General features: G+C 36.1%; 1 protein-coding gene across 1 annotated transcript in view; it reads right to left on the minus strand.

The window, feature by feature from the left end:
- TCEA1 (transcription elongation factor A (SII), 1) overlaps nt 1-13681 on the minus strand; it is a 29730-nt gene extending 16049 nt beyond the window's left edge. Inside the window, exons 1-3 of the mRNA XM_008572056.1 lie at nt 13624-13681; nt 8062-8167; nt 3376-3463 (exon numbers count right to left, since the gene is read on the minus strand). Of these exons, the coding sequence (XP_008570278.1) occupies nt 3376-3463; nt 8062-8167; nt 13624-13644 (215 nt within the window). The 5' untranslated portion in view covers nt 13645-13681. The remainder of the gene's footprint in view (nt 1-3375; nt 3464-8061; nt 8168-13623) is intronic.
- Between the last annotated feature and the right edge of the window lie 325 nt (nt 13682-14006).

Here is a 14006-nt window from a genome sequence, read left to right on the forward strand (position 1 = left end):
AAAAAAAAGACAAAAAAAAAAAAAAAAAAAAAAAAATTCATAAATATGGCCTGTACTTTTCAAAAATATCAAGGTCATGAAAAGACAAATGACAGACTGTGGAACTATTGCAGATTAAAGGAAACTAAGCAAATATGATAACTATATGCAATATGTGTTCTGAATATTTTGGAAAAATCTTTTTCCTCTGCAATAAAATACATTACTGGGACAAATGCTAAAATACAAATAAGGTCTCTAGATTAGAAAAAAGTACTGTATCAATGTTGATTTCTTGAAGGTGGCTATCAAGATGGTGGAATAGACAGTCCCCAGTGTCACTCACTCCCACAAATCAACCAATTTACAACTATTAAAAAGCAACAACAGCCAAGCTGGGCTGCTAGAGCTCGGGGGAAGAGAAGGAGAGACCCATGGAGTTCATGAAGGCAGGAGAAGCCACGATGAGAGGAAGAAAGGATCAATCCCACCATTTTGAGCCCCAGCCACTTCAAGTCTTGAGCTGGTGAGTGTACAGAGCAAGAAATGACAAAAGCCACTACTGTGCCATTCCTATGAAGTTGCTTGGAGGCAGTGGGGGAGAAGAGAGCCTTGGTGGCCCCCAGGCCATCAAAACCACTAACAGGGTTCTGGTGGACCCACATAGCAGCGAAGAGCCACAAACAACTGAAAAAAGGAGCCACTCAGAGGCATGCGAGTCATCACAAAGGACTGCAGCACAGCCCATCCTATGGGAAGTGTTTGGAGTATGGGGGATGGGGGAGATGGGCCTGCCTGGGGAACACTGTGGCACAGCATGGACAACTGATCTGCCCCCAATCAGTGCAGGACCACTCAGTGGAGACTGGTCAGGAATACACATCTGCACAGTGTGCAGTTTGCTGAAAAGTCTCAGGCCCAGACCAGAGCTTCCAAACAACACAGGTGTACTGGACCTCACAAGATCCAAAGGACATACAAGGTCAACAATTAAAACCTGCGCTGCATAAAAAGGCTTCCCCAGGGAATCAGCAGCAAAGCGGCAATTTAGCTCAACTACAGGGCTCAAGTGCTGGTCCCCACAGGAAGTTCCCCCATTTTAGAAGTAAGCAAAGGACAACAGATTAGTTCCAGTGCAGAGGTTTAGTTTTGGGAACAGTGAATAATCCAACACAGAACTGAAAGAAAAAACAAAATACCTACAGATAAGAGACAAAGTCTGATATTAACTAGTATAGGTCTAACACCACCAAAGAACACCTATAAAACCTAGAAGGACCAGAAGCCCTCCGGGCTCCCAAGCCAGGGATGGGGGAAGGTTGGGGGCTTCAGCCACACCCTGCTGACATCTGCAACCCAGCCCAGTGACAACCACTGAGCCACAGCCAGAGGCCCCTGGTCTTCCCTGCCGGAATGAGGGGGGTGCCATGAACGTCAACCGACACCCCCCCTTCCTACTCCTCCCACCCTATTTCCTTCCCCCTTCCCATCTCCCCCTCCCCCGATCTGCTCCACAACGTCTCAGAATTTAAAAAAATAATATTAATAAATACAGTTTTTAAAAAATGTTAATTTCCTGATATAGACAGTTGTAGTGGTTATAGGTAAGAAAACCTCTTTGTTCTTAGAAAATACACATTGATGTATTTGGCAGCCTAAGAGGCATAATGTCTGCAAATCACTTATTTGGTTCAAAATAAAATTAGTTCATGTGTGTATATAAACACACATATACATATATGAGGGTACTTCAAAAAGTTCATAGAAAAACAGAATTAAAAGATAATACCAGTGAACTTTCCATGAACTTTTTGAAGTACTCTTATATATATAAATATAATTGGTGCAACTGGATAAAGGAATTATGGGAGTTCTTTGAACTATTCTTACAATTTTCTGAAAGTCTAAAATTATCTCAGAATTAAAAGTTAGAAAAAACTGCATAAATTTTATTAATGACTGTCGTTTAACCCTACCTTTGGCTTACTTCTTTTAACATCTAGTTAATACTAACATATAAAATAACAGTGTATGGTATATTAATAGAGCTACTAAAAAAATGAGAAATGTATATAAATTCTGTGAAAATATTGAGATAAAAAGTTAAAATAGGTAAAGCTTTAAAGTCCTAAATACCTCTAAATCTCTATATGGGTACACAGTAGTCAAAAGTTCAGGGATAACTTTCAGAAGAGAGCAGAACTATGGTTACTAGAGGTAGGAAAGTGGGGGAGGGTTAGTGAGAGGTTGGTTAATGGACACAAAACAGCTAGATAGGAAAAATAAGTTCTGTTGGTGTACAGTCAAGCTGGACATTATAATTAACAATAACTTACTGCATGTTATCAAATGGCTAGAAGAGAGATCAAATATCCTTATCACAAAGAAATGATTAAGTTTTGTAATGATGAATATGCTTATTAGCCTGATTTGGTTATCACACACTGTATACATGTACTGATATTCAACCCTGTACCCCACAAATATGTATAACCAATACTTTTCAATTAAAGAAAACAAAAAAGTTAAGGGACAACAGAGTCTGGAAGCCACTGCTCTAAAGCAGAGGTTCTAAAACTGGAATGCATCAGAATCACCTGAAGACCTTGTTAAAAAACAGATTTCTGGGCCCCTCCGTCAGAACTCCTGATTCAATAATTCCAGGATGAGGACTGAGAATCTTCATTTCTAACAAGTTGTCAGGCTCCCTGCTCTTACAGGGGTCACACTTTGAGAACCACTGCTCTCAATCAATGTCAATTGTTAACTACAGGAACAGAGGAACTGCTTCCAAGAACAGAGGAACTGTTCATATTTAATCTACTACACATATTACCTACTACCGCAACATGTTGGATACCGAGCAGTTCATATGTGACAGGAAAGAATAAATGCAAAGACCTTATAGGAACTGAGGAACAATTTGAACCCTTCACTACTGAACTTCACATTTTAAGTTCTTATAAGAAATAGCTAAATTTGGAAGGAAAAAAGAAACATAAAAAGGAGAATGAGATCCAGAGCTGAAATAAATCTAAATAAGAAATGTGGTAAACAGAGGAAGTAACCATTTGAATCCCTAATAACTACTTTCACTATCAATTATATCAGTCCCTATCCCAGCAATCCCGTTCAATTAAATTGGTTGAATACAATGTAAGTAATTTCTTCATATTTATACAATGTCTTCTACCTCTCTCTTAAATTTTCAGGAAATCTTTTTAAAAAATTTTAAAAACTTTAGAATATTTGTCTATATACATTTACTGGCTCTGTTTGATTAGAAAATATAAAGAGGAGTGCAGGTATGGGATCATAAGACCACTGAGAAAGTGATGGAGCAGGTAAAATAATCTATGACTTTCAACATAAATGAATTTCCATAAAGCTAAATACCTTTCTTCTCTTGCTTCAGGACTATTCTGTGATGTAACTGTAGGTTCTTTTTTCTTTTCTTCAGGGTCTTTATCAGTTGATGGTCCATCTGAAAATTTATGAAATCCCTAAATTGTTAGCATTTGTTAAAAAAAAGAACTGAAATACTACATGTTAGGCCATTTACATACACATGCACACATGCACGCGCGCGCGCGCACACACACACACACACGCACACACACGCACACACACACATGCACACATGCACGCGCGCGCGCGCACACACACACACGCACACACACACACACTCCTAAAATCCTAAATTACCCAAAGTAAATGAAGTTTATGCAAGTTATTCTATTAACATATGTACTTGGGTATTTTTCATATGTATGTTCAGTTAGCACTCCCAAATAAATTCTCTCACTTGGTGGGAACTACAAACTTATATGCCAATGGGAACCTAAAAGGGAAGAAAGTATACAGAACAAAAGAAAGAATATGAAAAAAATATCAGTCATCTTTAAAATGAAAGCACAAATTACATATAGCAATATTGCTTTAATAACTTTTCATGAAGTCAAAAAATTTAGGAAGGTACCCCAAATAAATATTTCCATGATAGTAAACAAAGAACATTTTCACAGAAAATATCTCAGGATTAGTAAGACCTACCTAACACCTCTTCTAACTTAAATGACCTGTAAAGTAACACAGAGTGCACAGGCTTTAAGACTTAAGAGGTAAGCAATTAGACACTGTGAAATAATGTACTTAAAATAGGTTGAGTTAATGCAATATTTTAGCACCGACAAGAAACATTCACGTTTAAATCAATCAAAACAGCCTTGAAGCTAGGTCCAGAAAATGTTTGGGACTACTTTATAAATTACCAAATTTATCTATATTTTGCTCCCTACATAAGTAATAAAGGTTACACAAATAATTCTTTCAACTCTTCACATTTCCCTATATAGAATACAAAATAAAATATATTCAACTGGATATTAGGATCATCTAGGGAACTTTTAAAGATATCCTCATGCCAAGCTCCAATCCAGATTGCCAAATCCCTGGCAGTAAGGCACAAGCATCATAATTTTTTAAAGTTCCCCAGACAACTCTAAAATGCCATCTGGATGATAATCACTGATAGAGAATAGTCCAAATCACAACTGTAGAACTTATCTTGTAAAGTTTAGGTTTACCAAACCTAAAATACAGTTCAAGCCCTTTATGATATGATGTGAGTGTACATTTTAGTTTTCACACATTAATTTTACTGCTCCCTGTTATTCTCTAGAATTCACCTTGAAGACCCCAAAGCCTAAAGATGCTACAATAATGTGAGGAAGAAAACAAAAGATTAATAATGACATATGGCAAGGACTAAGAAATAGTCCAAAAGTAATAGGGTAGAAAGCAATTAAAAGTGAAAGGTGATATAAAAATGACATATGATCTATCAAGAATCCAGTGCTGCCAAGGGGGCAGTAAAACTGATGTGGCACAATGAATCAGTGAAATCCTTTTGGAAAGCAGAGCAGTAAGAGGCTGACATGAACAGCCTTTAAAACATTACTACTACCTGATACAGTATTGTGGGCAATACAGAACAGCTGGCAGAGAATGAAGTGCTCCAGCTCTGGACTCAGACTGTGTCTGCAATCAGATCTCAGCTTGGCTATTTTCACCATCAATCCAATTGTGTGCAAGTTACTTAACCACTCAAGTCTCAGTTTCCTTGCCATAAAATGAAGATTATCATAGCACCTATCACACTGAATTGTTGTGAGGATTAAATGCATTAACACAAGGCAATGCCTATTATATCTTAAGAAATGCAACAAGATACTAACTGATGATTGCATTCAGAGACAGACTAAGGATGACTGTTTTTCCCTCCAACTCTCCAAATTTTATTTAATGAACATGTGAATCTTTTAACATAAAAAAGTTTTAAAAGGAGAACCTGAACTGAAATTAGATACCTTCAATTAAATTTAAGATTAAATGAGCATAACTGCAATGTTCACTCTTTTCTCCCACAAAATGTAAAGCATCTTTCTAAAATTAAAAATATATGTATATGGTTCTCAGTTAACTTTCCATGACTTTGATTACTTTAGAATATGAAATTAAATTTAAAAGTTAAATGAACTATAAACCTAGAGTTTCTACTTGTCTTTAAAGACCAGACCTTTAAAAAACCCAACTTTTTTTTTTTCTTTCCTTTTTGTCTTTTTTCGTGACCAGCAACGGATCGCAACCCTCAGTGTCGCGCCCGTACCGGACCGGGACCGGCAATGGGATCGCAACCCTCGGTGTTGCGCCCGCACCTCGCTCAGCCAGTGAGCGGCCGGTCTGTATGTGGGATCCGAACCCTCGGCGGGAGCGCCACCACGCTCCCAAGCGGTGCACTGTAGCAGTGCATCACCAGGCCAGCCCAAAAAACCCAACTTTTTTTAAAAAATTTAATTTAATTTAATTTTACTTCTCAAAATACATTGTACTTGATTTTCATGCCCCTTTACCTGTTCCTCTCCACCCCCTTCCCCCCACCCAAAAAAAACCCCAATTGTTTCTTACTTGGAAACAATTTCAAACTGGCAAAAATGTAATAATAGTACAAAGAACTTCCATATACATTTTACTCAGATTCCCCAATTGTTCACATTCTGGCACATTTGCTTTCTCATTCATTCCTTCCTTCATTACCCCGCATATACACATACATGCGTGCATATACACACACATTCATACATACTCATGCATAGACATGTTTCTTTTGAACCATTTGAAAAAAAAATAGCAGGCATCATGCTCTTTTACCTTTAAATACTTCACTATGTACTTCCTAAGAAGGAATAAAGATATTCATTTATATCACAGCAAATAAATCAGTAAATTTAACAATAGTATAATATTGTTAACTTATCGACAGACTTTATACAAATTCTGCCAATTTTCACAGTAATGATCTTTATAGTAATATTTTATTTTCTGGTCCAGAGTTCAACACAGGATCATGTATTACATTTAGTTTTCTTAAGACCAGACTTTTTAAATTTTATATGCTTTACAATTTTTAGTTCCTAGTTTCCAAGCTCTTGTGAGAAATAGATTTCTTATTACTGTTGTCTTTGAAATTTTAAAAGGTTCACTTTTCCTGTTTTCTCTTCCAAATAAGGTTGATAGCTGCTTAGAGAAATGGCTGATTCCAGGACTGAGGCAGGGAAGACAGATGAGCCCAATACATGTTGTGGTGCTAGAATGTTAAGAAAGTGTTCAAAAAACTGAAGAAGGCTTCTCAAGAGGACACAGAAACCAGTTTGAAGGGGTGCCCACTGGCCAAATCTGGGATAATGTGAATATCAAAATAAATGAGAATGGATCACCATCCATCATATAAAATAGGAATCCACAAGTCCACACTAATAATAGATAAATAAGTGTGTGTTGGGGGGGGGGGGTTAAAGGAGGGTTCTTTCTCACAGAACGATGATTTATAAATATTAAAGTGAAGGAGTTAGAAAATCACAGTCTTGTAACCATCACTATAAAGACTGGCTTGGGCAAGAATTGATGGATACTAAATTGGAGGGGAGGAGGAAGATCTGACAAGGCACGCAATAGTTTCAGGGTCTTAAAAGTGTCTCCCACAGAATGGCTATTAATTACAAGAGGAAAAATAATAAACCATACAGTAACCTTGACAGAGTTCTCAAAATTACCATCATCAATGCCTTTGGATTTGATACCTTAAGAAGAATATAACATTCTTACATAGAATTTGAACTGTGGATGCACAACCTGATCTAATCATGAGAAAACAGCAGATAAACCCCAAATAAGGAACATGCTATTAAAAAATAAATGGAACCCATGTCAAGGGCTCAGATCCACATACCAGCCAGCCACCATGAATGAATGAATGAATGAATACAAACATGAGAAAGGTACTTATATTCTTCAAAATGTCAATGTCATAAAAGACAAAGTCTTAAGAGCTATTCCAGATTAGGAAACTAGATATGTGCTCCTAGACTGGATCTTGTTCTGAAGGAGGCGAAAAAAAAACTATAAAGGACATTATCGGGACAACTGATAAAACTGAAACATGGACTGTAGATTAAAGTACTGTACCAATATTAAATTTCTTAAACTATGGTTTCATAAGAAAATAAAATTGTTCTAAGGAAATACACACTTAAGTTTATTAAAGGACAAAAGAACATGATATATTCAATCTATTCTCAAATGGTTCAGAAAAAATAAGTTGTGTGTGTATATACATATAAAAAAAGACAGCAAAAGAGAGAGAACACAATAAATTTGGCAAATATTAAAAACTGATGATCTGGATAAAGGATACACGTGAGTTATTTTTATTATTCTTGCAAGTGTTCTGCAAGTTAAAGAATTATTCCAAAAAACATTTCAAAAAGTATGCACCACTTTTCCCTTGGGAGAAAATTCTTCTCTAAGTAACAGCCTATCCAGTTATAAGTGTCAAAAGTCAAAAAAGCTAAATTTGACTAGCCTAAAAAGCAAAACCCTCAAGAAGTTCAAATTAACCCCCCTTACCCTTATTACAAGGCATGGATTTCAGTACATCCAGATTCATAGAGAAAAAAATGCAATAGCCAACTGTTTGAATAAGCTAGAACATCATAAACACATATAAGGCAAGATCAATTATACCTAATAACTTTTTCCAGGATTTGATGAGAGACTTTGCTAAAGACGTAACTTCTTCATCTGTACTCTGCTTGCGAATAGCATTAACTGACATTCCAATTCTTGTGGACTGCAAGGCAACAACAAAGAAATTTGTCACCAATTTTATTTAAAACAACTTAGTATTTTACCCACATTTTCTTCTCTCCACATTCCTGTTTATATTTTAGAATTAAAAAACTTCAATTATTTGAATTCTTATAATAGCACAATATAGATCAAACATTGGACTCATCAATGTTCTTATCACTGAGATCTGCAAGCAAACAATTTGCTATTATACTAAGACTGGTTAACTAGTGAAATGAGATCAGTCTTCCCACAAGAAATAAGGCAGGGTAAAATATAAAATGTTGTATCTGTATATAAGGCAGGCTTAAGCCATCATGACTAATATATACACTTTTTGTTTCTATACATTCTTCTACATAGATTATTTCATAGAGCACTTACTGCAACTTACAATGAGGATACCCAAACAAAAACTACCACCCACAGGGATTTAAAGAGCATTTGGGGGGGCCTGTAATCAGCATATAATCACGGATATTAAAATGGACTTCACAGAATATAGATAAAACTTAACAAGTGGTAACAGTATATGCTCAAGATTATGCCAGGAACATTCACATTCATTAATCTTCCTAACAACACTTCAAAGTTGAGATCATTATCTTTATTTCTAAAGATGAAGAGACTGGAAGTACAAATAAGTAAGTTGTCCAGCATTACACCATTACTAATTGACAAAACTGTGATTTTAATCCAGGTTGTCCACGTCCAAAGTCCATGCTTTTTTCAACCCATCAACAGCTTTCAAACTGCTCAAAGAGCACAAAAGCTATGACAGCCCAATTACGAATGACCTATAAAAAATTGTAAATTATTTAGTAAGTTCAAGTTGTTAGTAGATCTTTCAAAACATATGGCCTATGGAAGAAAGAAATAACAAAAGAAATTCTTAGTGGCAAAAAAAAAAAAGAAGAGAATCCCTGCTGTAAACTTTCAGGCAGAAAAATAAATAGGTATTTAATCTAAATTATTCAACCTTCTCAACAAAAAGACAGATTCAGGACAGAAGCTTTGTTCAAAAATTTAGAAGACTGGCCGGTTAGCTTAGTCAGTTAAAGCATGGTGTTATAACACCAAGGTCAAGGATTCGGAGTCCCTTACCAGCCAGCAGCCAAAAACAAAAAAGAATTTAGAATATGTGGTTGACTAGTGTGTCCTGCGTTACATCTCTTGGAAAGCTGAGCAAAGCAGATAAGGTTTAATAGCAGAAAAATAAAAGGGACCCACAATTCTAAATCCCCACAACGTTTTGGGATTAACAAGGCAAGTTTGGGGGAGAAAATCCTACTTTTTTGAATGAGTGGAGGAAATAACTAGAGGTACTAATGTAGTTCTGAAGAGTACTATTGACATGGATTGGCAAAAAAAAGATGGCATTTTAGCAGGGGCTTGCAAGAAAGCAAAGGTAGAAGGAAAGGATGAAAAAATTATGCACTGTTGAATGACTGCTCTTTAATTATCACAGGATGTGTTGATTACTGAAAAATCAGTGATCATCCTGCTTGGCACCTAACTACATTCTCAGTATGGGTTTTGTTATCTGTAATAAACATGCTTATTTAAGGAAGAGATTGTACAGTTAAAATAAGAAATGAGGATGCTAACGTAGAGTGAAAAACAAAGATTTGAGGTAGATTTTTTTTCCTTTAGGGGTTATTTTGGGGAGAATGGGAGAAAGTGGACAGAGGAGAGAATTCTGAAGCTATTTATTTGGATAACCAAGTCTGGATTTGCCTCTAAGAATTCCCTAGACTCTAAGGATTTCTCCTAAAACTGGTATGCTAAGATTTACAGGATGTATTAGATGGGCTATAAAAAAAGTATTTTGTACACAAGTAATTTTAGGAATTGTATGGTTAAACAGCTTTCTTGATTACAGAACTAATGAAAGTTTTTAAGATAAACTATACATTGTGAAACTCTAGCAGAGAAAAAATGTGTCTTTGCCCACGGTTCTGATTCATAACAGCCAAAAAAGGAGAAGCAAACAAGTGTCTGTCAACTGACAAATGGATAAACATGATGTGGTATATCCATAAATGGAATATTATTCAGCCATAAAAAAGAATAAAATCCTGATATATACTACAACATGGATGGACCTTGAAAACATTATGCTAAGTGAAAGTGGCCAGACACAAAAGGTCACATATTGTATGATTCCACTTATACAAAATCTCTAGAACAGGCAAATCTATACAAAGTAGTTACCTAGGGCAGAAAGAGGGGAACCTGTTGGGGGGAAGTGGGGAGTAATGAGTACAGGGTATCTTTTTAGGGTGATAAAAATGTTCTAAAATTGATTGTGGTGATGGTAGCAGAATTCTTTTAATATACTAAAAACCTCTGAATAGTACACTTGAAATGAGTGAATTGTACGGTATGTGAATTTTATCTCAATAAAGCTGTTAAGAAAAAGAAAAAAGAAACACGCAGAATTCTTTTAATATACTAAAAACCTCTGAATAGTACACTTGAAATGAGTGAATTGTACAGTATGTGAATTTTATCTCAATAAAGCTGTTAAGAAAAAGAAAAAAGAAACACACAGCTATGTTTACTATCCTTTCAATAAGTTCCATCAGGACAGGGACTTTGTCTTGTTCACCAATATATTCAGCATGCAGAATAATACCTAGCACACAGCAGGCACTTAATAAATAATTACTGAAAGAATTTATGTATATAAAAAACTTACAAAACTAGCCCAATCTATTACAATATTTGTCTTCCTGTTTACTTCCTCACCTTCAACCTATACATATTAGATTCTACTCTCTCTGCTGAAATTTCCTACACACTCCTAATTGTAAACTCTGATGGACTCTCCAATTTGAGTTAAGCCAGTCTATTACATCCTAACACCGTTTATCCTTCTTCCTAGAGATCTAATCCATCCCTATGCTGTTAGCTCCCAAATACTTCCTAAACCGGTCCTTTCTCCTATATTCTAGAACGGTTCATGCATATGCCTATTTAAATTAAAGTTCATTAAAATTAAATAAAATTTAAAATTTAGTTCTTCAGTCACATTTTAAGCACTCAATAGCCTCATGTGGTTGGTAGCTACCATATTAGACAGACAATGAACTTTTCCATCATTGCAGAAAGTTCTACTTGACAGTACTGTTCTAGAAGGCATAACAACTGCCTTACCAGATATCTGCATATATTTGTTTCACAGGCATCTCAAAACTTAGTGTATCCAAAAGTATCCTTTATCTCCTCACCTCAACCCCAACTTAACACCATCTTTCTTGAATTTTCCTATACTATTAAATCGTACCATCTACCCAGTCACCATAGCAAAAATATCAGTCTTCCTAAATTCCTCCTCTCCTTCACCCCCACCCAATCAGCCACCAATTCTTGTATGTTGTCCATCATTAAAGAAATTCCTCTTCCATTTCTAGCACTAATATCTTAGTTCAAGCCCTCATCACTGCTCGCCTGAGTAACTGCATTAGTCAACAAGTCTTCCTGTATCCAGCATCCCACTTTTTTTTGAATGGCTAAATCTGGTCATGTCCCCTCCTGCCTAATACCTTTCAGTAGTACTTCTCTCGGGATCGCATATGAAGCCCTGCATGCCATCCTGCCTATGTCTTCAACCCATGTGACTCGCTCTTCCTTTACCTTCACTTCTAGTATGCCACACTGCTTCCACATACAGCTTCCTCTGCTGGAATACCCTTCTCTGTCCTATCTGCTAAGATTCCCATCTTTTGAGACTCAGCTTTAGTTTTCTCACCTACAGGAAGGCTTTCCTGAACATCCCAGATTAAGTGACCAGATTAAGAAGTACACTTATATGAAAAAATTAGAGAGGGGTATAAATAATAACCCTATCCAAACTCCACACCCTCTATAACTCTATACATATCTCTTAAATAAACATTGGGATTACTGTGTTGTTTTTGATGTATTTTTACCTGCATAGGCCTGCCAGGATAAGGTTACACCTAGGTGGGTAAGATACTTTCTCAAAGGGAAGTTTTCTCTCAGTTTATTTCCAAGAGAAGCTGATGACCCTTCGACAGGAACATGAACTGAGAAGTAGGACTTCATGACTCGCTTCCTTTCTCCTTGCGTCTACATTTAGAGGAGGAGTTCTTAATCCTTTTTATTTTTATTTCCTTTTGTTTTTCATTTTATTGAAACATAATTGATTGTACTTATCTGTGGGGTACAGTGTTGAATATCAATACTTGTATACAATATGTGATGCTCTAATCAGGATACTTACTATCTTTATCATTACACAATATATTCATTTTTTGTGGCCCTTTACCAATACCCCCTTAAGCCTCCCTCCCCTTCCCCTTTCCCTCTTCCGGTGGCCTCAGTTCTGCTTGCTCCTTTTGAAAGTTCAAGGAATTATTGTGATCACTGTCTTTCTTTTGTTCTTTTTATTTATTTGTTTGTTTTGTTTTGTTTTTTGGCTCCCCCTTATGAGTGAAGACATGCCTCTTTCTGTGCCTGGATTATTTCACTTAATTTTTCTAAGTTCATCTGTGCTGCTGCAAATAGCAAAATTTCATTCTTTTTTGCAGCAGAGTGGTATTCCATTAAGTATATATAACACATTTTCCTTATCCAGTTGTCTGTTGATGGACATTTGGGTTGGTTCCAACTCTTGGCTACCATAAACAGAGCTGCAATTAACATGGGAGTACAGGTATCCCTTTGACTTGATGATTTCCATTCCTTTGGGTATCCACCCAGCAGGGAGGACTGCTGGATCATATAGCAGTTCTATCTGTAGTTGTCTGAGGAACCTCCATCCTGTTTTCCAGAATGGCTGCACTAATTTATGGTCCCACCAACAGTGTACAAGGGTTCCCCTTTCTCCACATCCTCGCCAGCATCTGTTATTCTGTCTTTTTGTTAATGACCAGTATAACTGGCGTAAGATGATATCTCAGTGTGATTTTGATTTGCACTTCCCTGATGCTTAGTGATGATGAGCATTTTTTCATGTCTTTTAGCCATTTGTGTATCTTCCTTTGAGTAATATCTATTCAGCTCCTTTGCCCATTTTTTAATTGGGTTACTTGTTATTTCACTGTTAAGCTATTTGAGTTCCTTATGTATTCTGGATATTAATCCCTTGTTGGATGCTTCATGCTGGCAGCAGCTATTGATAATGGACCAAGTGAAATCCTGAGAGACAAAATCAGAGCCAAGAGTCCAACCTACTCTCACAGTGAGATTTCACTGCCACTGCCAACCTTGGAGATTCAGGTTTTACTCTTAAGGAAGGCAACATTTTTCTATAATGGCAACTTAGTTAATTATTCATTTATGAGTATGTTGCTATCTTAAAATAACAGAACTTAATAATGGTTTACACCATAACAAAACAGTACAAAAAAATTTATATTGGTACTTAAGATGTTTCATCATTTTATGACAATTACCTATTCAAAAACTGTGATACATATAGGCAAATACCTGTAATAATTCCAGGGTCATGGGAATATTCTTAAGCTCCTTCAGCAAATCCAATGCTCCAGCCTATAAAATAAAATAATTTTGTACTGAATTCCCCAAACAATAAAGCAGGGACTAGCCAAAAACTTATGATTACAACCCATAACTCCTAATAGTTCATTCATGTGAGAATAAAGATGCATATGTACACATATATACATACATATATAGTTTTTCAAAAGGGGGTTGAAACTCATGAGGATCATAAAAACCCATCTACTGGGTTAAGACCAGCACTTCTGAAGTATTTAATAAGTACTATTTATTGATAAAGTATTATTGTGAAAGTTTACTTTCAACAGTATTTGTTTATATGTGTATCCCAAGTAGAAATTTAATATTTC

This window comes from Galeopterus variegatus, unplaced genomic scaffold (assembly GCF_000696425.1).
Source record: "Galeopterus variegatus unplaced genomic scaffold, G_variegatus-3.0.2 Scaffold750, whole genome shotgun sequence".
NCBI classification, from domain to species: domain Eukaryota; kingdom Metazoa; phylum Chordata; class Mammalia; order Dermoptera; family Cynocephalidae; genus Galeopterus; species Galeopterus variegatus.